This window comes from Falco biarmicus, chromosome 13, assembly GCF_023638135.1.
Source record: "Falco biarmicus isolate bFalBia1 chromosome 13, bFalBia1.pri, whole genome shotgun sequence".
Lineage (NCBI taxonomy): Eukaryota > Metazoa > Chordata > Aves > Falconiformes > Falconidae > Falco > Falco biarmicus.
In genome coordinates, this window is record NC_079300.1 from 18,906,259 (window position 1) to 18,931,285 (window position 25,027).

The 25,027-nt window shown below is 36.2% G+C and overlaps 1 protein-coding gene across 1 annotated transcript in view; it reads right to left on the reverse strand.

Annotated features, from left to right (window-relative positions):
• Window positions 1-25,027, reverse strand: part of COL4A3 (collagen type IV alpha 3 chain) — a 68,099-nt gene that overhangs the window by 38,020 nt on the left and 5,052 nt on the right. Inside the window, exons 2-16 of the mRNA XM_056358455.1 lie at window positions 15,827-15,883; window positions 13,150-13,239; window positions 11,521-11,565; window positions 11,026-11,070; window positions 10,668-10,730; window positions 9,871-9,924; window positions 8,988-9,014; window positions 8,308-8,385; window positions 7,212-7,274; window positions 6,684-6,719; window positions 6,525-6,566; window positions 4,999-5,076; window positions 3,490-3,552; window positions 3,187-3,243; window positions 840-884 (exon numbers count right to left, since the gene is read on the reverse strand). Of these exons, the coding sequence (XP_056214430.1) occupies window positions 840-884; window positions 3,187-3,243; window positions 3,490-3,552; window positions 4,999-5,076; window positions 6,525-6,566; window positions 6,684-6,719; window positions 7,212-7,274; window positions 8,308-8,385; window positions 8,988-9,014; window positions 9,871-9,924; window positions 10,668-10,730; window positions 11,026-11,070; window positions 11,521-11,565; window positions 13,150-13,239; window positions 15,827-15,883 (843 nt within the window). The remainder of the gene's footprint in view (window positions 1-839; window positions 885-3,186; window positions 3,244-3,489; window positions 3,553-4,998; window positions 5,077-6,524; window positions 6,567-6,683; window positions 6,720-7,211; window positions 7,275-8,307; window positions 8,386-8,987; window positions 9,015-9,870; window positions 9,925-10,667; window positions 10,731-11,025; window positions 11,071-11,520; window positions 11,566-13,149; window positions 13,240-15,826; window positions 15,884-25,027) is intronic.

Sequence of the window (25,027 nt, forward strand, 5' to 3'; positions counted from 1 at the left end):
TTTGTCATGACCGGAAGTTTTCTTTCTGTTAGCTGAGACAGTAGAGCTTTGCAGTCTCATTCCACATCCTTTGTCAAACTGGAATGCGTTTAGACTGTCTGCTAAGGTTGTTTTGGCATGATGATGTTTTCATAAGATAGATGTGAAAAGGGCTATTCTGACAGTAAGAATTGTGATATTTGTAAGGTCACTGTGACCCTAATGATGTTGTTAAAGGGGAAGAAGTGTAAAAAAAAAAAAAACCAACAAAAAAACATTTGAACAACTTTAGCTTTTAAAGTTGTAACCAAACAAGATCATTTTGGTTATAAAACAGAGTATCTTAAGAATTACATGATGACAAGATGACACTTTTATTTCTATCAGTCAACTTGTTTCAGGCCAAGGCAGCTGTGACCTTGACAATAACTTTTCTTTGTAAAAGAATGTCTTTGATTCTAGTGATCAAAAATCATTCGTTTTGCTTCTTGATTAATGCTGAAGATATAACCCTTTTGCAAAAGTTTCAGTATGACTAACCAGAATTCAACTCAGTAGAATTAATTTTACATAACTTGGACCGTGTCTCAAACTTATTAGCTAGTCAGCAGCAAGCAACAGGTCTTTTTATTTTACACAGAAGAGACATCATCTGTGAGATGAGCTTCTCTTTCCTGCATAAATCTGTGAGGACAGGGTATGTCCCAAGGCCAGCCGTGTGAAAGGGAATGTTTCACAGTGTATGCAAATCAACATTTTCAAACACATTCTGCAACGTGAAAAAGCTGCAGCAGGAAGATATCACTGTGCTAAACAGACCACTGTTACTTAGAAAGTGTTTAGAAGGCTTCCTTCATTACCGGTAAGCCAGGTGGACCTGGGGCACCGTCTTTTCCAGGTTTACCCTACAAAGGTAAAACAAAAAATAAAATAAAAAAATTAAAATCAAAAGAGGGGTCATTGCATTCAAAAAGCAACAACTACATGCTGTGTATATAACTGTATTTTACGTCTTTATAAATTTTGAAAAGCCATTAAGGTTATTTTTTAAATGTTCAATATTTCTAATTATAACCAACGTTCATAAAACTCTACAAAACGGGGATTAAGATATTCCCTGAATATTTCTCCTCCCATGGAAGATTAGTTGAAGCAGACACTTCACTAGCACAAAGTGCCAGGCAAGTGCAGAAATCTTGGTGCAAAATCAGGTCCTTGCAGAAGCATAACAAATAAAAAAACCCCACCAATACAGCAGCTAGTATCATTTCTAATGGTGAGCATGAAAAGATACTGAAGGGAAACTTTTCTCTTACAGGAAATGGGGTTAAGAGATGACTTGAAGAGAAATTATTTAATGAAAAAGAATGCACTTCAAAAGGTATTTGAAATAGGACAGTAGACAGAAAAGTGAAAAAAGAAGGCAGCAAGCCAGAGTTATCTGCTGTCTCCTATGGTACACAGTGAATTAGGCAGCTGTCTGCTGAAGTCCTGGTATCTAGGTGTGGCAACAACACATGTTAAGCAATTCATAACAATAACAACAAAAAAGACAACAAATGGAAGGGAAAGAAGGGGGGGCAAATGGGCAGAAAAACAGAAAGAAAAGAAAAGATAAAAGGGAGGTGGAAGATTCTGAGCTCAGAACAACAGGGAAGAAAGAACCTTTTAGAAATCGTTTTTGCACAGAATAAATCACTGAAACATAAAAAAAATTTGAAAAAGATGGCCAGACCATGAATCGGGATGTAAACACCAGAAAAAACAGCAATACTCAAAAGATGGCAGAACTAAACCACAGGTGATACTCTGGAAGAGAAGAAGGGGAGCTGGAATGATATCACCAAAGGTTCAAAAATCGCACAAAATAGTATTTTTTTCAAGAACATAAAATACACAGCCATTTGATATTTTGTGCTCACTGATGTAATTTCAATAGCAAAAGGAAACATTTTGTTTTCATTTTAGACTAACCAGTCAGTCAGTGTCTTAACAAATTTTTATTTCCTTAGCATTCTTCAAGGTCAATAGGCAGAAAAGCAAGGATGCCTTACTTTCTCCACAAAGAAGGAAGGGAGGAATCAGTTAAGAAGAGTTCTAGAAAATACTGCATGACAAGACAGGGCTTTTGCAAACAGAAGGGATAATATGGAAGAAACACAGAAGATGGAGGAAGAATAACACACATGGGATAGCAAGAACTTTTAGTACTTTACACCAGTAACTCAAAATTTTTATAATGTATATGAATAATAACAATCAAGTTGCTCTAGAGTACCATAATCATTATAGCACCATACAACTGAAGGAAGAACAATCTACAGGTAGTATTGGTCTTGTCTTTCTGCCTTTCATTATGGAAGAGAACTCATTGCAGCCACAAGAATAATGGGGAAAGTTTCAAAATATATATGTTTGGACTGAAACACTTAGTTTGAAAATTGTTTTTCTTAATATTGCTTTCAAAATGTATTTGGAATCAAGACGTTTTATTCAGAAAATGTCATGCAAGATTTTGATTTATTTGGATATTTTACAGTTCTCCCCTGACTACATATTGGTAAAGTTATGAATTCATACATTTTTAGTTACTAAGAACCCACATCTTTCATTGTTTAGCTTTTATCTGAAAGTTTGAAAGCCATTTGAATGCAAAATGGTAACTTACGATATAACTCTCTTCAAAATGTAGATATTCTCAAGTAAATTCTAATGTGTATGCTTTTTAAAATAAACATGATTTTTTCCTCATATTATCCTGTTAACAGAATAACTCTCTTATGACAACTTTTTTCATGTCTCCACACACCTGCTGGTTGAGCGTAATAACTTATGTCTGCTGCCTTAACTAAACCCAACGTTTATAATTCTCTTCTACATATACACTGGCACTATAAAGCCAGTACATGTTCAGAAGAACACTTTTTTTTTTTTTTTAAACGAAGTTTCAACAGTAGAACCTTTACAGCAAAACAAATAGAGGTGCATCCACCAACAACTGACCTTTACTTCATGTACTCATGGTATGTGAACTTCTAAGAATTGTCAAGTTTTCAGCTCTCTAGTCTAGTTTACTGGATGAAAGAGCTTTTGAATCGAAGAAAATTTGCTCTGACTGGCATTGAAAGAATAACTGGAGAGCAACACTAGTGCAAAACTGCTGTACAGAAAATACTAACAGATGCGTATTCAATTGTTTGCACATACCTGGGCTCCAGGTTCTCCTCGATCACCCTTTTCACTTTCAGAATCACCAACCGGCCCCTGTAACAAAACCACACTCAAGATACACATATTTTGAGAGTCACATTTTGTAAATTAAATATACCTTTTATAATTTTTTTGTTTAATAAAGTGTAAAAACAAAGTACAGCTAGAATACTCTTAATAGGTATTCTATTCATTAAAGGTTGGAATAAGTACTGTAAATACTGGACTCTTAGGAGTAGCATTTACTAGGTGATGCTGCCTGAACATCTGGATTTAAGGGTTTTATTCCTGGTCACTTACTGTAAACCCCATTGGCCCTGGAAGTCCTCTTGATCCTTTTTCTCCTTTCTCTCCTTTCAAATCCTATTACACAGAAAATAAAAATTCAGTATGGCTTCTTGGGTTTTTTTGTGCTTACCATAACATTCATGTTTTACAAACAAGAAATCCTTATGTCACCAGCAAGCTTCTTTAAGCAGAGACAGTTCTACTTAAATGACTAAGAAACAGAACTTCATATTGGTGCTCCTGCCTAGGTCTATGATGTTTGAAAAGAAACTGGCTCTGCACATATTTCGGAACATAGCGAGCTCAAAACAGCCTACCTGTGATTGCAGGCAAAGGAATTTCAGTAAATACCCCAGACATGGCAACAAATTGCAAGCAAAAACCAAATAAACCTTAATTGCTTCACTGGAGCTACAGCTACCTCCAATATGTAAATGCAGTATCTACCCACACAATATTTGCCTCTGTGGGCTCAAGATTGGATTAGCCTGCTGTGTAGTACTATTATGTATTAGGCCACATCCTCAGGTCATTGTAAAGGCAAAGTTTATGGGCTGCCTAATTATTAAGCAATTAGACTCATGCCCCAAACTACTTATGTAAGTTTTGAGGGGTTTTTAAACCTTAACGCACAATGTCTCTGGAAAATTGCCATTCCCCCTGAATAAATTGCCACAGCTGTGACTGGGAAGTGCTCCAGATGGTCCATATCTGATTTAAACAGGGAAGAGCTGCTGTGCCTAAAAGAAGAGACAGATTGCAGAAGCAAAGTTCAGCCTTTCCTCATACAGTCTTGATGCAAAATTCACTTTTTATTTTAGTACATAATGGAGAAGGAGTTTTGATAACTCCATGTATTAAGATGCAAATTAATAAAGGAAAACAGAGTCAAGAATAAGCTGAAGACTTGTTCTGTTAGTATGTGAAGGCTTAAAAATGTGTACCTGTTTAAGTTCTATATGAGAAGAAAATGCAAGAATTTTAATTCACAAAACAATATTTAAAATGAAAGCTAGATCAGAGTATTTCTCCAATACTAATTGTTTTTCCAACACTTTTCCATGTTCCAGTAAACACAATGAGAAAATAAACTATGAAATGTACATGTTGTAAGCTTTTGTGAAACTCTGGTAGCTCAGAGTCCTGATATTTTCAGTGACAAGGCCCAGAGGTCAACACAGCTGTGGCTTTGATAGCCATTCAGAAAAATCCATGTTGATTTGGTGAAGCTAAAAGTGATTTACTCTTCATGTACTTAGAGATCCACAGCAGGTGGGTTACTAATAAGCACTTAGCATTCCACTGGTATTATGCAGATGTTCACGTGAATACACAGGCTTCAGCTGAGCTGGCTCTACAGACACACTCTAGGAAGAGCTTAGTATCTAACTAAACAAGTCCAAAAAACTCTTAGGATGGGTAAAAGGAAATGTTACTGGAACAATGAAAATTAAAATGCCCTCTCAAAGTAAAACCTAGTAAAACAGATTATCTGAACGTGATGTTTAATGATTTTACTACCGTCATGTTGTCTGGTCCACTTAATGTCACAATAACTGTTCCTGGTGGTCCAGGGGGTCCCGTTAATCCAGTGTCACCCTTGAAAGAAAAAAAGAAAAATAGAGCAAATGCAAGCAGCAGTGTGTTTCAAACTACTATTGCTATACTTTTGAGATTGTGAAAATTTTTCTGCCATTACACTTAGCTGTTGATAGAGTAACACTTTGCTTGCTATTTGTCTTCCAATAAAAAAGTCATATGGAAGACTTCAGACTACCGTGACAAACTTCTAGCTGAGAAATATAAAAATGCATATGCAAATTTTAGCTTAAATTTTTAACTTTTATTTTAAATTAGCTTACAATTTGCTTATTTAAAAAGGTTATACTTTTATTTCATGTAGAGTGAAAAGGGTTGTATCTCCTTGATTATAATTTTTGTCTCAATTTGACTAAGCGAATCAATAAAATACATGAACAGTTTTTGGTGACATCCTCAAAAATGCAGTCTGTGTGTTACAGGGAGATGACTTCAATATAGTGCTGACAGATAAGATTAGCTTTCATATTTCCTTAAACAAAAACCTTAATATTGCAGTACACTTTTTCACTAGGGATCTTTTAGAACAGGGGAAGTCCTAAATGTGATCTTTCCTGTGGACCTCAATAAAACAACATCCATAATTTCCAGTGATTTTAATTAAGCCTTTGTTGAATGCCTTTACATGCACTTGCAGCATAACAGCAAAGAATGCATCACACTCACAAGGAAGAAAGATGCTCCATGGTCACCTGAGCTAGTGCTAATGAATAATCAGTTCTATTTACAGAAGTTTTTCCAGGAAAATCCTAGAACATTCCCAGTAGTAATTACAAAGTTAAAACCAACCCCACTGTCAGATAGGGCTGCTTCAGTTCACAGCTGAATTTTTGCAGGTCAGTTAGCATTATGAGATGCCTCAAGTTCCTGAAAGCATCCTGTAAGGACATTCAGATGGACTACACTAGTCCTCCAACTGCAGGCTGAGGTCCTGAGAGACAATATATTCATTCGTAGTCATTTCTAGCTTAATGTCAATTATACAGGGAATATGGATGACAAGTCATCCAATTTCTATTCAAAATCTGGGAGGTTTTCTAGCATCATAAAGCCTGACACTGAAAAGATGTTGGCCATAAGAAGTTGTGAGTCTACAGATGCTCTATATTTACCAATGTTTACAAGCTTAGATAAGCATTTAGATACACCGTGCAAATTATATAGAAGTTAATTTTTATGCTATGTGTTAGTAAATATTAACTACTGGCTCCTTTTAGGTTTCTACCCTTCCATCAGGAAGTTTATATCATTAGCTTTTATGTGAAAACAGTTTGTCCTTCAATATTAATTGCCATGTTTTCATTGTCCAATAGAACACTTCCACAGATACACTGAAAATTTTTATTTCACAGTACTTACTTACCCAAACATTTCCCCATAGTATAACAAAACCCCCCAGAAAACAGAAACAAACCAGAAAAAAAATGTTAAGCATTTTATACAATTACCTTTCTTCCTTTGGTTCCTATCACTTTCAGTCCCATAAGACCCTGTAAAAAAACCCAAACCCCTAAATGTTATTTTAGTTTTAAAAACACCTATAAATTGAGTTAATTGATGTTACACATAATAGGAAGTTTTCATTTTTATTACCAATCTGAGACTACCTTAGGTCCAGGAGGTCCTGCTACCCCTGGCATGCCCTAAAAAAAGGAAAAATTAAAAAAAAAATCCTTAACACAAAAAATTACACTCTTCAGCACCAATATAGGCGTTTTGAAGTACCCAGTTTTCACATGAGTGATACCACTGTTTTTATTCTTTTTTCCACCTTTACAACCATAAGTTGTTGTGAGTGGGTGACAGAATGCCTATATAATCTAGTTGCAAACATATACATCTCTCACAGTTATACACATTAGTATTTAAAGTGAATTTATGGGTAATTATTTGAAAATTAAAACATGCCTACATGGACAAGGATGCTTCTGAAAACATGAAAGTGCATAAAAATAATTAAAAGAAACTGAAAAAAAATATCAGATGTGTGCAGAAGGATATGGATGTTGCATACACATGTCTCTTGACCTCAAACAAGTCTGGGAGGGTCAGATACTTGTACTTGTGCAATTCCATAGGTTTCTAGCAAAAAATCAAAGGTTAAAGTACCAAGTGAGACAGAAGTTCATACTCACTGAAGCTCCTGGAGGGCCCTGTGGTCCAAGTTCTCCAGGGTACCCTTGAGCACCCTGGACACCCTGCATATTAAAAGAGAAACAGGAGTAAATACCCTGGCAAGATTGTGAGCAAACCACAATGCTAAATTCAATGGACTGAATAACAAACAGAGGAGCCGCACTGCCTCTGGATTTCCTTTTCATGTCTCAGGATAACACAGAAGTATAATCCCTCCTCACTGCTTCATTGGTTGGCGTATGTTTTGAAACATGAGAAAACATATCTGTTCTAAAACTAAACTACTCAAGTGAGGATGTATGTCCTGTTTAACTGTGGACGTTCTCATAGTCCATACAGTCCCACTGCTAGCCCTAATAAGCCTCTAATCTTTTGAATATTCTATGCAATAAGTTCTATACTTTAAAGCTTTATTTTCAAAAAAATGAAAAATTAAAAATTATTATTTTCCTTTTAATTCAATGTCCTCCATTTATTGTAACAGTCAAAAGAAATGTCTGCTCTGCCTTCTCCTATCAATCTCCATTTTAAAAATATGGATCATAATGTCCTTTGTTACTACTACAGAAGTTGAGCTGTTCTAATCTGTTCAGTCTTACTTCATGGGGAATTTTTGCAGTTGGACTAGGTGGTCATTGTAGGTTCCTTCCCACTGAACTATTCTGTTCTATTCTGTATGTAGGGGAAACCCTCCAAATGTGTTACCAGTTTTTCTCCATGTCTAAAGTTTTGTTGGTTGTCTGCAACCTGACTTCCCTACCTCACTTCACTAACAAAGAATGGAAACTATCAGTTCTGATGGCAAAATGAATTACTATTGTCTTGGTGTACTCTGTTTTGTAAAGTGAGAAGAAATACTTTAAATATATTGTATTAATCAGATTGTAGAATTAATAATTTAAGACACAGAATTATTTTCTCATTTAGAAAATTTTCAGATCATTTAAAAATATTATATCTATACAAAAATATAAACCACTGACATTTTATATAATATAATTTTAATATGTAACACATACTATATATAATGTGGTTTATATATATATATATTGTTTGTGTGTGTGTGCATCACAGTCTGAATTAATTCTGAATTACCTGAAGTCCAGGCACTCCTGGCAATCCAGGATCACCTTTTGCACCATATCCTTGGTTATATCCATCTGCAGGGAACCCCTGGATAATTGGATAAAAAGTTATGGTGTAGAACTCTGTGGTGGAACAAATCTTCTCATACAGTTTGTAGGGAATTAAGCAACATCAGAATTGCATAATGATGGCAACTTTCCACTATGGATAGTTTTACCTCTAAAAAAGATTTCATTAAACAGAATATATCTTTTTCAAGCATTTCAGTTCTCTGTCTGGCGCAGTCTTTATTTCAGACATACCTACATTACTCACCCACAGTCCTGACTGTCAATATATTTCTGGTACTCTTTATCCCTTTAAAATACTCTCTAGTGCATTTGCAGATTTCCATATCAATTCATAAGCTGTATGGGGGAGGGGCTTAGTTCCTTGTGTGCTTGAAAGTGTGAAATACATTACATGCAATAACAGTAGTTAAAGGGGGAAAAAAACCTAAATACTGTTTTGTAACCTGGAGTGAGTGCAACTAGTACAGATGTAGCACCAAAGTTTGTGGTTGCTTCTTCTGGGAAGTAAACTGTTTCCTATACACAGAGATGTTAAGAACTCTTTTTCCAGCAGCGAACATGCACACACATTGCTGATTGTCCATAAATATTTCACATAGTACGGTGTAAATAACTGACCTTCTCTCCTTTGATGCCATCAATACCCTAGGGAGAAGAACAATCATATTATTAAAAGAGAAAAGTAAAAGAGATAGTGGTGAAAGGGCACATTCTAAATGTACTTTAAGGTTGGCAATCTTGAAGTGATTTCTTTTCACAGACACAGTGTATAGCCAGATACATGTTTACTGTGCCAGACTTCAATTTAAGAAGAACGAGCATGTTGTTATGGAATACTCCAGTCTCACAGTTACAACTCTATAACTGAAGGCAGAACAGTTTTGAAGCCTGACCTTAAGAAACAAATCAGTAAAAAAAAAAAAAAAAAAAAAAAAAAAAAAAATCAGAAGAGCTGTTAAAGATCATGGTTAAAAGTTATTCAATTTGAAGCCACTGGAACTTGAGAGACAGCTTTCCTTTTCCGTTTGTTTAGAAGTTTCTTTAAAAACACGTTTCTACAGAGAAAAAACAAATGCTAGAGTTAAAGCAATGCAACTAGAACGAGAAGTTTTGGGTTTAATTCCCGGTTCTTATTGACTTAATTAGGCCATATCCTCAAACATATTAAGCACAAACTGAAACTGTAATATATTAAATATACATTGGACACCTTTAAAGATGCAAGTGGTAAGTTTTCCCAAGTGTGCCTTGAGACACTAAAGAGCTAACACCAGTCAATGAATTTACATGCACTCATTAACTAAGAAGTTAAGGCCCAACATGCAGCCGATAAACGCATTACCTTTAACTTTCTTTACCACACAGTTTTCATATTAATATAAGTGGGGCTACCTATATATTTCAAACGTTGTCAATGTCTGCTAATGTGATGCTTTACACTCCTTCAGTGAATGCCTTTATGTGGCAGAAATGCATGCAATCATAAATTTCAGACACCTACTGGAATGCCTGGAGCACCTCTTCTACCTGGAGGACCTGGAAAACCTCGATCGCCCTGAAATTGGTAAGAGTGACTGTTAATGCATATTATTCTTTATCATTTGGTCTGATTTTAGCAAAAGTGATTAAAAAAGAAAATGTTAATGTTATCATACTAAAATTGTGAGTTTTATTACCACCATATTTGCTAGAAGGGGCACAGCCTCACTGTATGGGGTCTTGACTTCTATCCGAAATACCAAGCTTTATTAGCTATGTCAGATCAGTTCACTGTTTCACCAGAAATGCATGATTTCTTGTAGTAGGCACCCTTCTGACTCCCTCTTTCAGAATGCTGGAAGCATTTCTCATAGAGCATAGAATACCTAGTGAACGGTAACTTAACGTTAAACCTTTTAATTGCTTTCAGGATTTATGAATTGTCAACTGCAAGCTAGACAGTGGTGAAATAAAATTAACTAGCTATCTTTTCTATAACCCATTTCAACAGAAGGACAAGTTGGACAAAACTGATTAGGTCACTTGGATTTGAAGAAAAAAACTTTTATTTGTCAAAATATCAAACTTTATTATTAACTTTTTAGCAAAGGCCATCAACATGTATTATTTAATTATATATCTTACACAGAAAGACAGCACTTTTCCTTCCTCTAGCCTCATGATTCAAAGTTTTCCTAATTGATAAAATCACAAACCAAAATAAATCAGCGTTGATGTACACTGGGGGGAAAATTGTTTTTTTGCCTGTTCCCAAGCATAGCAAAACACGATCTCTGTGATATTCAGCATGGTTTGTACCTTTGTGCCATTACATCCTGGAGCACCCGAGCGCCCAGGAGGACCGACAGTTCCCGGTTCACCCTAAAACAGAAGTGCGAAATTGACACAAGTTTGTTTTTACACATTCATATTGCCCTACAGCAACACTGGAAGAGTTTATGCTAGAGCGGTGTTTCACAAGACCTGACAGATTACAATGTGTTCTTAAATCATTACAATGACTGAGAATTGCTGATGCTAAGATTTTTATCTTTAGGCTAATTGACAGAGAGAATGCTCATGTTGAGACTAGAGTGAGCACACTGGGCTGAGGATAATTATGTGCTGAAGACTGTAGTAAGACAGAAACGGTTAAATCAGTTTCATTTTTACTTACTGGAAGGCCTGGGGGACCTGAAAATCCAGGTATTCCTGGGGCTCCCTAATGATATAAAAATAGAAGAATAATGCAATTATTAAGCAAAAGCTCATGATGCAGTTTTTCATTTCTTATGAATGCAACTATGATTCTATCAAAAGACCAGTGTGTTCTTAACACTTCTGACTATGACCAAGTATAATAGTGGCTTATGTACTGTTCACAAAGACTGGTTTTGCCCACAGAAAAAAATCCAAAACATCTCTTTATGGAATTCCAGCCTGACTTTTTCCATAGCACGCCCCAATATAGCATGAACCTTGTACATAAAGTGTAGCAAGAAAGGTAAAAGTTAAAAAAATAGATAATGTGTATACTCTGTGTCATAAATTTTAAGAATACTTTAAAATCATATATAATAATTTAGTTTTAATTTTCACAAATTACTGAACCAAGATGGCATTTAACATGACATCTAATACATACAAGTTTGTTTAAAATATAAATACTTACTCGTATACCTTTGGGTCCAGCTAAGCCTGTAAGCCCTGGAGAACCCTAGATCACAAATGGAAAAATAACGTAGTTCAATATAACTGAGAAAAAGAACATATCTGTCAACGGTATGTGCAATATTTTTAATGCCAATGTGCACATGAAACTATTTAAATAAATGATTTGCCTATTACAGACACTAAAGCAAACAAGCATTTAATACAACTTGCATAAATCACGGTGTCTTGCCCTCCCTTCCAGTGTTTACGGGGAATATATCATAGAATCACAGAATGGTTTGGGTTGGAAAAGACCTTGAAGATCTAGTTCCAGCCCCCCTGCTATGGGCAGGGACACTTTCCACTAGACCAGGTTGCTCAAAGCCCCATCCAGCCTGGCCTTGAACACCTCCAGGGATGGGGAACCTGTTCCAGTGCCTCACCACCCTCAGAGTGAAGGGATATATATATATGTCTCATCATAGGTCAAAAAAATAACAGTCATGGTATGTTGAGAAAGGAGTTGCTATGGCTCTGTTCAAACTGTGAGTCCTGGAAATGCTTCCCTATGAGGAAATAGCTGGAAGGCTCCCAGATATGGGTGATGTCCATGTAATGATCAGGTATATGCATATACCAGCCCCTCTCACCTGCACTGTTGCGCATAGAAAGGAAAGCCAGGAGCAGGCTGAAAGGGGGCTAAGCAGGATGGGAGAGCAAGGCTGAAAGGAGACAGCAAAGCATGCCACAGCACAGTCTAGACAGAACCTGCTAGAATTCTTTCAAGGTGCTTAGAGCTTTACTGATAACAAGAAGTTTTTATCATTTCCAGAAAGGAAATGGGGGATGTACCAAACTGCATAGCTCCTAAAATCCTGGTATGGATAAGTGCTGGAGCCACATTAGTGCAGGTCATAGACACAATGTGATTGTGGCCCTACTCTCCTGATTTATACTGTGGCTGAGTTCACACTATATTTACACACAAGTAATTTATTCATCAGAGTCATCATAATTATTTAACAATGACAGCAAGAGTACTGTTCCTGAAGACAAATAGAATTATTTTTTTTAATGAGCAATTTATTTGTTTTTTCTGCTTATGCAGGAGGCATTGAAAATTCATATTCAGCCTCAGTTTAGGCCTATAGGAAAGAAAGCAAGCCCAAATCATGGAAGCCACCCTCTCCATACTGCAGGCAACTAGGTATTTCCTAAACAGACCAAGATTTATCTTTAAAACCATCTTTCCCTTCAAATTTTCTTAAATCTGTTTTTCATATTTGTCTCAGTAGTAGCTCGTTTCCTCTCTTTCCATCAATAGGTGTCAGAGTACACTGCTAAGACAAAATTGAGGTTATGCTGCTAAAATCTATTTAGACCCATGTCCACTGCCTCCGGCAGTTCAGTCCACGTGCTTTAGCACTGGGCAATGGACAACTAACAACAAAAGCCCATGCATCAGCTACTTCAATTCAGTCAAAAATGACCACTGCAGCTGGTGACTACACAACATCCCTCACCTGAAACAGGTTTGGTTTTGTTTAGTTTTTAAAACAGAATTCTCTATCCAGTCATGACTCACTTTCACAGTCAAGCATGGTAGTTTCTCTGTGTGTCTCTCTCTGTATCTCACATACACACCTACCTTTGGTCCCTGTGGTCCTGGAGGTCCTTCTGGACCAGGAAACCCTCTGTGACCAGGTGGACCTGGAACACCAGGAAAGCCTTTTTCACCCTGTAAACATTAAGAGAATGAAGTTCTTAAAATATCTATGAATTCTCCTTTTGATAACTTATTTCTAAGGCATTCATTACTTTCAGTACCTCTTAACTTACACATATGTGTCTGCTCCTGTAGCAGATATATTATCCTTGCCCACACTGACCTGTTTTCGTGGTCCTGCCTATGTGCTGCCTAGGCCACATGGTACCACTGAAGTAACACGCTCATACGAATGGTTGAAGATACCAGAAGACAACAGTACTCCAGATTTTGCAGAGTACAGAAGTTAATTGCTAGCATTAAAAGTTTAAGAAAGCAGCTGATAATATATTCCTTGTTAATATTCCTATACTATGTTTAGTCCCTACAAGCAACACAAATCCAAATCCATCATAGCAGCTCTAATTTGTAGTTGGCAAAATGAATGGCTGCTGCTGTACAGCAAGGTCAGCTCCAAATCCAATACATCTCTTCATGAAAGCCATGGAAAGAAACAGTGGGTATCAAATGCAAGAAAAACATACAGCTAGAATAAAACAGTTGTTCTGAGTCTTAAGAGATTAAGACACTCAATTATTTTTTATTGTTTTTTTTTTAAAATCAAGTTTAAATAACCAAAACATGTAAAGGAAACACAGAGGATTAAAGCTATAGAAATAGAATACATGAGGCTAAGTTACAGTGGAAGGGGCATTTTCAGTTTTTCAGTTAAATATAATGAAGATGCAAGTCTTATCTGGGTTAAAGTGCTTCAAGCCTAGAAACTCACGGAAAAGATGTTTCAACTCTTTAGATAGCAGCAATTTAGCATGCTCAATTTTACATCAGTGAAGATCTGTCTGAATTAAAAAAAATATTATTTAAAATATATAAATACGATCCAAGAATATTTTAACACAAATCAAAATAAGAATTGCATTTTTTAGGAAGCGTCTGTGAGATCTGTATCATAAACCGGCACAGCTTTTTAAAGCAAATCGTTTATTTCATCCACCAGCGTCCCAAGAAAAGCAAAAAAGGATGGTGCTATACCAGGACGTGCCACTGGAGGGGGCGTGGTACCGGCTGACAGGAAGACGAAAGCCGTCCCGGTCCGCCTACACTGAGCTTGCTACCCCCGCTCCAGGGAAGCCCCGGGGTGCTCTCCAGATGCAGAGCAGCACTGAGCTCTCCTGGTAGCTTCACTTCCAGCACAGGCAATTTTATCCACATTTTCTTCTTGACAGATCAACAAGAGCAGACGATTCTCAGGTTGAGGAATTTCCTCACATTGAACACTTATCAAAATATATTGATTAATGTAACTGTCCCGACTTTAAAAAGCTGCCTGAAAAACATCTGTGTAAACAACGATTAACTCCTACCTACTAATTGCTCAGTTGCTTTAATACGGAACCGATGGAAACAAGCTGTGGGTCTTCATTATTATTGATATTTCTCTTCTAGTGGACAGCTTATTTTTTTCTCATTTTTCACCTGGTCTCAATTTTACTTGTTAGGGCAAAGTGAGGTTAGACCAACTAAGAACATGAAAAATAACCACTGAGGTTTTACTGAAGAGTGAGTATTCCCCTTTCCCACTTATGAAAATATGTTTTAATAATGAACATATTTACTTTGAGAGAACTTTTCTCCAACACTGAAATGAAGCTTCCTAAAAGCAAGACTAGGAGTGTTTTCTGTGGTGTGATATGACAATTTTTCTTTGTAATAAAAGTACAGGAGGAAAGCAGTAATCCTTTACCAGCCAAATGTGCCATCAGTGGGACTGATCACAATCCTAAGTCTATACAGACATCTGAAATCTATTGATAAGGTTTAGTATCGTAATCACTGTGTTCACAGTTAGCCTGAATTACAACCATGACTTCTTTAATAATGCCCCTTTCATTTGCGAACCAGTTGTTTTTTTCCAACTACAATGAAAGAATTTTTGGCATTTGTGTAATTCAGGTTTGTCTAAAAGCTACTCCCAGCCTCTGCCAACTGGCAACAGGCAGAGCTGGAGCTCTGTTACTTTTGATGCTGTTCCCTCACTGCTGGCAAGGTGTTTGTGATTAGAACCCAGACACTCATCCCCTGTGTTGGTTTGCAGATTTATCTGTTTGATGCCAGTGCATGTAGCTTTCCTTCAGGAACTAGAAACAGGGGCGGTGGGGAGATGGGCAAGGTCCAAAGATGGAAAAAGAGAAGCACTGAACATGACACTCTTGATGGCATTATGAAATTTGTAACAGGAGAGCTGGTGCCAGGGCAATGGTATCTGTGGGTATTTGTTAGCAGTTTGTGAAAGGAACCTAGCGCTTTGGACAGTTTTTCTGCTGGTGTTCAAATATCATGCAATGCTGTAAACCAACTAATATGTTTTTTTTAAAAAAAAAAAAAAAAACAACCCAACAAAAAAGCTTTCTTAGTTAAACAGTGTCCCCAGAGCTATTTTAACATAATATTGTAAGGTAATGTATTCCTTTAACAATTCTCTGTAGAATCTGTTGACAGAAAGCCACCATACATTACATTCACTCACTTTATCAACTCAACTAACATGATTTTCAGGTATAAGCTGACCTTAAAAAAGGAAAAATATATCTGTTCTTACCTTACTACCCTTCATGCCATTGCAAAAGCAGGGACTTTTACCTTTGCATACACAGCTCTGAAAAACAAAAAGACAAACTTTACAATAATTTTTTTTTCTCATTGTGTTGTTTAGTGAAGGGGAAATGAGATCTCAGTGGTTTTAGAAAGGTAAGTATTTCATGGATAAACAACTTAAAAAGAGAAAGTTCATGAAGAGTGGCAATTCACAACAGTGGAAAAGAGCTCATTATTCCTCTGTACTGTCTTTTGACACTAGTTTGATTTTATAGTTGAGGTAAAGGCCAAGAAGCCACACTTAACACCACTAGGGTTACAGTATCAGGACGAAGTAACATTCAAGAGTTTGGGCTCACAACACTAAACTTTGATAATTCTTTAAAAAACTTACTATAGAAATGAACACATGTACTGATACTGTTTTAGATTACAGTTATATTCTTTTTATTTTAATCTATTAACCAATAATTTTCTGACTTTCTGTAGCTGCATTCACCTCCTGACCCTGCCACATGGTACTTAATACAATTACAAAGAAGCTTCAACTTTGCTGTTTCTTAATTCTGGAGGTCTCCTGAGCCAAGCTGTGTAATAGTGGGTGCCTTCACACAGGGACATCCACACTCCTGCAAGTCCTGGTTTGTAGCTGCTACCAGCATGTCTGGTCCTCAGGTCATCCTGGAGTTCAAAACCCTCCTTGGAGGGCTGAGTGTTGCATCGTAGAATGCAAACCTCTCTATGCCTGTGACCTCTACTGCTGGAGTATGGCATGGCTACTTAAGGAGCAACTACAACTTGGGAAAATTCAATGATTTATTCAGTATGAAGAGATATTCAGGTTTTTATTGTTTGCACTTCACACTTAAGTGAAACAAACCACCAACCCAAACAAGGATATTCAGTGTGTAACTGCATAGACAGCATGACTAAACCAGTTAGCTCCCACACGAGGTAGCAGTGGTAGCAGAGAGCCCAGCAAAGCTGCAAAGCTCCTCTGAGATCCAGAGTGAACATGAGAACACTTAACCATTCTGTGCCCTGTTTCTGCTACAGCTATCACGCACTCAGGACGTGAGCTAGCCCAGCCTAGCTAGAATAATGCTTCAAAGGACTTCTTTCCGCTCATGTAGACATATGCCATTTCAGTGAAGTGGAGGCGAAAAAAAATAACCCTTTACTAACATAAATATTATACATACTAAAAAATCATTTAGGTTATTGAAGCCATGTATTTCATAGAAATGCAGAGTAAACTGCATTTATTATCCTTACTTACACACTTAAATTCTTTATTTTTGAAGCTCTTGCTGAATGACTTTTTCACTGCTGTAGAAAGAGGGTTATTTTTCAGTTTATCCTCCCACAATAGTATAGATGTTTACCACAATGACCATATACTATGTTATGGTTACAGACAATAAGAAAGGGACAACTATCACATATTGGTTATGAAGGTATTTTTCTAAGTTGCATAAAATTCTGGAAAGAATTAAGAACTGTATTTTTTTCATGGAAGATTAAAGCCTTTAGGATGGTATGATACCAAATTTGTATTTAGATCTTGAAGACAGAATTAATGAACCTCTACAAATGGTCATAATACAACAGCAGCACTCTTCCAAATTTATAACTTTTCCAGTGGTCTTCTCAAAAAACAGAAAATGAGAGAGAAAAAAATGTTCTCCATTATAATGGTAAAGTCAGATTGCCATTAAATTCAAATTTTCCTCTGGCAATTTGTTCAGGTAAAACATTTTACAGACTTGAAAAGCATTTTTTCTTCCCACAAGTTAGGATCAATTTCTTCTATCTTTACCATCCAAACCTGAGGTATGTGGTATCAGCTAGCTGCCTTCATTTCTTACACAGTTCCTGGTGTTTGTCTCCTTCCTTGGACTACACAAGGAAACTTGACAACTAGTTTGGAACAACTCATCCAATCTCTTTAAGCGCCTCTTTTAGAATGGAGGAAAGATGCTGCAAGTACTTGCTATTCTCTATGGACTAGACAATTACTGACAGTAGCTGCCTGTCTTCTAGGTGGCTGAAGTCAGGCTATTAATTTAAAAATAGATGCAGGGGATATTCCTCAACTGAACAGCTATTTAAACCTACATTTACAAAACAAAACAGAAATTAGAGTCAGTTGGCTGTGAAAAGCAAATCCCTCAAGAAATGATTGTCTGCCTGTGTTCTATAGACAGATCAATAGGTGATTGTTTCAAGCTAGATTTTTAAAGAGTTGCAAACATTAAATACTTAATTCTTTGGGATATTTAAAGAAGATTCCTTCTTCCTCTGATCTGAAAGCCAGAATTCAAGTGATGCTGCATCAGAAATTTGGAAAACAAGTGTCATGTAAAACAGAAACCATGAATATGCTACTTTACTATTATTTTTAACAATATGATTGCATCACCAGAGACATAAGAATAAACACTAGTGCAGAATTAACAAAAAACTGTATCCTGATTTCTTCTCAGTGAGGTCAATCAGTTTGGCACTGGATAATCTAAATTCACCAAGTTAGTTATATGACAAATATCTTGAGCCTTTAACCATAACTACCAGAGGATACAGTGACATGTATCTCAAAATAAATTTGTACTAGTCTATAAGACAACCAATTTTCTCATTCCCTATTCAATAACAGTACCTTCCATCCCAAAGCATTATCTTCAAAATAGGTGACACAGGTTATTGGTACATGTCTGCTAAGTGGTATAAAACCAATAACTGTTCAATGTTTAGCATCCCAAGGAAAGAATATAGCACAGTACACAAAATTAGTCTTAAACTGCAGGCACTGCATTTTACTGCTGTACAGGGCTGGTGAGTGACTCAAGTTATCATATTTTTAAGGTTTGCATACAAAAACTGTAAATTAACTACAAGACATATGAGACCCATTTATCAGGAATCCCAGCTGCCAAAACAAAGATTTAACTTCAGATTTAGTAGACACATGTCTGAGTCCAGGAAAGGTGCTGTTTACTAAGGAAAAAATAATTACAGTATTAAAATTCTCTGCATTTCTTCAGTGTAACTGGGAGCACATCCTGTCTGACCATAGAGAACTTCCCTTAGAAGCCAGAAGTGGCTATTTCTCATCTTTCTAGTACCAGTTATTTACCCTTATAATTCTATAGACCTTCATGAAGTTGTACCTTACTTCTACCTGTGAAAGCAAAGCTAGAAGCAGATTCTTTACAGTATTTGAATGCAAAGCAGTTTTCAGGACATGTGGAGAAATCACCAAATGAAATTACTCTTCTATAATAGGTATAATCTCCAGAAGACTTGATATGTACCCATACAGAAGAAACTTTTTCTTTTAACTTACAATCAAAGATAATCCAATGTGAAGTGAAATGCACGAACATGTAGAAACTTACGATGCTACACAACTAATCAAGGTTACTAAACTATTAAAAGAAAAAGAGCCTTTGCTCTTCAAGTCAGAATGCTTAGAATGTGTTTAATTTGCCATTAGTAAGCTTTCAGATCAATTTAGGTCTTTTTGTGTACACATATCACTTTAAACTAAACTGAAAAGACCAAAGATGATTTTACATTACACAGTCAGTTAGCTGGATAATACTAAATGTTTTGGCATATGATTTTTACATAAGATTAGATTATGCCTTCTGTAAAGGAGCTTTGAACCAAAAAATCATTGCTCACTTATACTACTGAATGTTTCCACATCCTTACAAGATGCCTGCAGCTGCTTTATCAAAGGATCGTAACAAAACAATAGTATATTGCCAGGTTATAAGATAAGGAAATTGAGTATTAGTTATTAATGGTTTATTCAAAATCCTCACAATAACATCTACATAAGAAAATGCATTAACACCACCACAGGTTTACTGCATGTTTTCCAGTTTTGTGATTTTTACAATAATCATCCGTATTTATTTCAAATATTTAGATACAGTAGATGGCACTATATTTTTAATCTAAAAATCTAGGTCAAAGGATAAAGCCATTATATGAATAATAAATCAAATTAATTCACCAATGAACCAAAATTTAAAAAAAACAACAATTTATTGAATTCAGAGAGGACCTCCTTTTAAAAATCTTTTGAGTGATAATAGTAGTAGTATTATACATTCTTTAAATAATTACAGTTGTACACACTGAAGCACATTTACTGGAGCAGTTTATGCTTTGTCCCATGGTTGCAACCTTATCTGTAACACGGAATTGCCTTTCCTACGTTATGGGATTGGATTCTGATCTCTTCCTGCCCCCAATTCAGAGACTAATTTAAGCATCTGCTTAAAAAGTGTTCCAGCACTCTCCTTCACTGAATCCCTCAAAGAAATGATGAAGAAAGAAAAATTAACATACTACAGACTACGTTGTCACCTATACGAAGCTTAATGCAGTGCCATGCTGAGTCTACTACTCCTACCTGTTTGCAGCAACTTTATTTGGAGTGTCAGAGAGAATCTTGCACAGCTCACAGCACTTTGCCAATATCACTAGTTATATGAAGGATGTCAGAGAATGTACTTAGGGATGTTATCAAACCTGAATATGTCAAAGGACATCACAAAGTGTTAATATAAGGAAAAAAGCAAATAATGATAGGTGTTTCTATCAATAGCGCAGTCTTTGAGTCCTGTTACTCACACCTGTGGTTATGACTCACAGTCACACTGGGAATAGCTTAACGGCAGAAAGATGAGGAACAGAAAAAATGAGCCAGTGAGGGTGATGACCCAATATTTCTTCATTAATCTCTTTTTGGAATGACACATATGATGACAGAACAGTCAGATTATTTGCTTTTCCAGATCCAGAGAAGATCAGAGTAGGTCAGCTATGATTTCCAAATACATATTTGTATTAAAAATACTGCACCTAGGACAGACAGGCAGTGAAGTGTGTTGCTGCAATACATACACAAGGCACCATATTAAGTACATTTCAGATGAAGACTACATTAAGACCACACAGGATGAAGAATAAAGATGTTCAGATGAAAGCTGAGATGAAATTCAATGTATTCTGCAGGAATATAGTGATCTGGCTGCAGTGGGGCTTAAGTTTACACTTCTGGCCTGATAGGTCTTTAATTTCATGGGTGATCTCCATTGATTCCAGAGGTAAAGCCTGGTTAACATAAATGAAAGATGACTGTGCAACATGAGGAATTTTAAGATGAATTAAAAGCAGTGCAAGTGATATCCATTAATCACTCTGGACAGTAAAAATAGCCCAGTTGTCTTCTGTCAAGTGAGTGGTGAAGCTGTCACTTTCCTTCACTGATGGTTCTAATGGGTGATCAGGCTCATTTTTAAAAATGCAAGCCTGCTTTTTCATTTAAACTTCATTTTTATTAGCATCTCACCTATCCTGCCATTAGATCTTTAACTTCTAACTTCAAGTATCACTAAATTAGGAGTCCATCGAGGACTAATACTTATTGGAAAAGATCTATTTTTCAATGATGTCACTTTATTATTTTTTTTCTTTTACATCATTCTGCTTGTTAATGGTATCCTGAGCAGCCTACAAATATGCGGGTCATCACAGTGGTCCCTCCTAAGTGGAAGTAAATTATCATCTTGATTTCCCGTTTTCTGTAATTTCTCTTAAATTCCCATACTTATTAAATACTATGTATCAATGACTCGGTTCCTTTAAGAGTCTTGATTATGAATTTTCAAGGGCTGCTGACACACTGAGATTTCTGAATTCTTCTTGAGCTGTCTCAGTGCACAGCAATCACTTTACACATTCCAGCTGTGTTCATAAACCGCAACTGAGCACATAGAATAATATTGCTCAGATAGTTGTTAATATAGTGCTTAAAACTACAAAGGGTCCATTTCTCTAATGTTCTCTACTACATTAATAAAAGTGGGTATAGTACATTATGATTACAGTAAGTGTAAAGTTTTGCTTTAACATTGATCTACACTACAGAAGCGTTGGGGTCGGTATACTGCACAAAGATGTGAAATGCTGCACTTTCTGAAGGACACTATGGTGCTAGCTAAAGCTTCTAGCTTGGAGACAGTTATGTTTTTGAAAATTTATCCTAAGCTGCGCAAGCAGACGATCTCGGACGAAAGCTGTATAAAAAAAAAAAAGTTCCCACTGTGGAAAAGGCTACGTAAGGAAAATATTTTTTTTTTTCTGAGTGTGACGCACCTGTGTTAGGATACTTAGCTAGACTAGCACAGTCAGTAATTCTATCTAGACATGGTTAGTAGATACGTGACCCTGGCAGCATATTCCTCATGTTGCACAACTGTAAATCACCATGTAGCCTACAAGGTACTGGAGAATTAAGTCCCCTCACTCCAAAACATTGCTATCAAAACAAAATACCAGTCTCACAATTACAATCTGTATACTAAAAGTTTTTCATGCATTCTAAGCATCAAACATGAATCATTAAAATTATCAAAGACCACGAAGAACTTTGTGTTTTTTTAGCGATTGCTGGGCCAGTACAATAAAACAAAATTATTAAGCCTTCAATAATTATAGACAACATAGAGCAGAAATAGGAGATGATGAGATGAAGGAAAATATGTCAGTTCCCAAACCCTGAAACATTGTGTAGTCACTTGTAAACTGGAAGGCAGCCAGACATTCCTACCTTAGAAGACTCCTGTTAACAGCCATATATGCTATCAGAATTCACAGCATTTTGCCTACCGGTTGAATACCTAGCACCTGACAAAAATCATTTGACTTTCCATTATTAGAAATACATCTGTAAGACACAACAGAAGTCAACTGTTATGCTACAGACAGTTGTTGAAAAAACTCTGTTAAACACTTGTAATGGGAACCTTGCTCAGCGAATAACTACTGAATCAATATCCCTCCTTAGTGGCACAGGCCTTGTATTACTGGTTATTTGCTGCTTTCCATGCAAGTTGCAGAGCAGAAGTCCTAAGCACTAATGATCATAGGAAAAACCCTCTCCATAACACTTCACAGAAGCAGGATTTTGTGTCTAGCTTACAGATAACTCGTGATCACATGATGTGAACACACATGTGTCTATCTGAACTTGTTAAGAATTTCCTTACTTTATATCCTTAATTTTAAACTGTCAGGACTTCTTTTTGGAAGGAATTAATTCTTTTTTATAATATAAAGACATATTTATAATGGTATTTGCAAACCAACTATGGTAAATAATTGGTATGGAGAAATGGAAGAAGCTGCTGTAGATGAACATTTAAAGAAATTTCTATTATGCTAAGGGAACATGTGTATGAAAACCCTTTTTCACTTCAGAGATTCAAACTGTTTTGAACATCTTCTCTTAGTTTTTAAAGCGAAAACCTGTTTGGTAAGAACTTTGTATAATAACAATTTCATAGTGTTAGCCAAATCTCTCCATTATAACTATTCATATTAGCACAATAAAAAAAGCAACAGTATAAAGCTTAAGTGAAACAGTATAAACAGATGGAGACAAAATTTTCATAGAACTTCTGGTATTTCTGGCCTACGTTTAATGGAATAAATTACGTTCTGGGGGGGAACCACCAAAAACCAAACCAAAAAACGTAAACCACACTGCAATTCTTTTTTTTTTTTTTTTCAATACACTTATTGTACAGCGTAATGTTTTTTTGCTGTGAACAAGCCTGTCTGCATGGAAGTTCCAAGAAACCACCATAACACAGCTGTTCATGCTATCCTGACAAAAGCACACCACCCTGTCATCATGCTTATAGTTCCACATACAACTTCCATGGTGTCAACCATATTCTTGTCCCAGCAAATACAGTACAATTAATTACATGGAGCTTCTCCTTCCTCTCCAATTCACTAACAGTAAAGAATTAGGAAATGTGAGAACAGTAAGGCTTAGCAATCTTCACTGTGCCCACACGTTATCATCGTGTTAGATTAAAATGGGTAAAATGTAATTCAGAAGAAAAAAAAGACAATACCTAGAGTTTTCACAAACTCAAATTGTTTTTGAGCTCTGTAGTGATGACCACTAAGGCCTGTGTTGTAGAAGCTGCCTAAAATTACTCAGTATCTATGTACGTAAAGCTGGCATTTTGTGTGCAGTTTTGGAAAACTGTCAAGGCTCTCAATTGAATCTCTGGTTTTCAGATTTTTTAATTTGCTTTTGGTCTATAAAAAGAAGATACCGTATTACTCCCTCATTAACTATAAAGAACAATGGTTTTCTTTCTTTTCCTAAAACAAAGAAAATTTTGACACTTACATTTATAATGACCTATATCCTGCTCCACAAATAATCTCACTAGGGTGGAAGTCAGGGTGATGAGAACTATCAGAAACTGGACCAAACTGTTCATGATATATCCAGATGGGTAAAATCTGCGAAGGCAGACCCATAAACCCCATCTCTGAGGGTTTCTTTTCCTGACCTTGAATAGGACACAGGGACAAAAGAAATATTCTTCCTTTCTACGAGTTAAAAAAGATTAGGCAATTCAGGGCACAGAATTTTGTTTTGTGTAGCAACCTCTTAAGGGTGTTTAATCAGCTTATTCATCCGTGTTCTTCCTTCCTAACAGAGGGTCATCTTAAAAAAGCAATCTAGTAACAAAGAATACACACCATTTAACTAGTGAATTTTTGCTTATGTACCATAATATGGTTAGCATTACACCACAAAATTTGTATTTCTTCTCAGGTGTTGAGTATGGGAATGGTATTCACTATAATTGTTGTCTCCTCAGGCCTGTATATTTGTATATTGATAAAATTCCTCCTGTGCATCTTCTGTTAAGTGGTACAAACAGCAATGAAAGCAACAGTAGCTTGTTCAGAGAAAGCTTGTTGCACATGCTTTGGTTTCTCCTTTTTTGAAAAGCTCTGGGATTTCACAGATTAAAAAAAAATAAATGGGTTACTTTTCCTTGCAGCTTCCTCCAAAATGATCTGTGGAAAAATGCAGCATGAAGCCCTACTTAAAAAGCCTTCAATGAATGAAGCCAAATGGAAAACCCGTAAACCTGTGAGACTTGTACCCTATCACAAAACTGCTAGGGAAAAAAAAAAAAAAAAAAAAAAAGAAGAAAATAGAACTAAAAATATACTAGGTGTGGCAAAATGGAAGTTTTTTCAGTGTGTGTATGAGAGACTGGGGCTGTAAACAGCTCAGAAGAAAAAAAGCCTTTTTGTATTTCAACCCTCCTCCTAGGCTCCTGTAATCCATGCCAACATACTGAGCCTT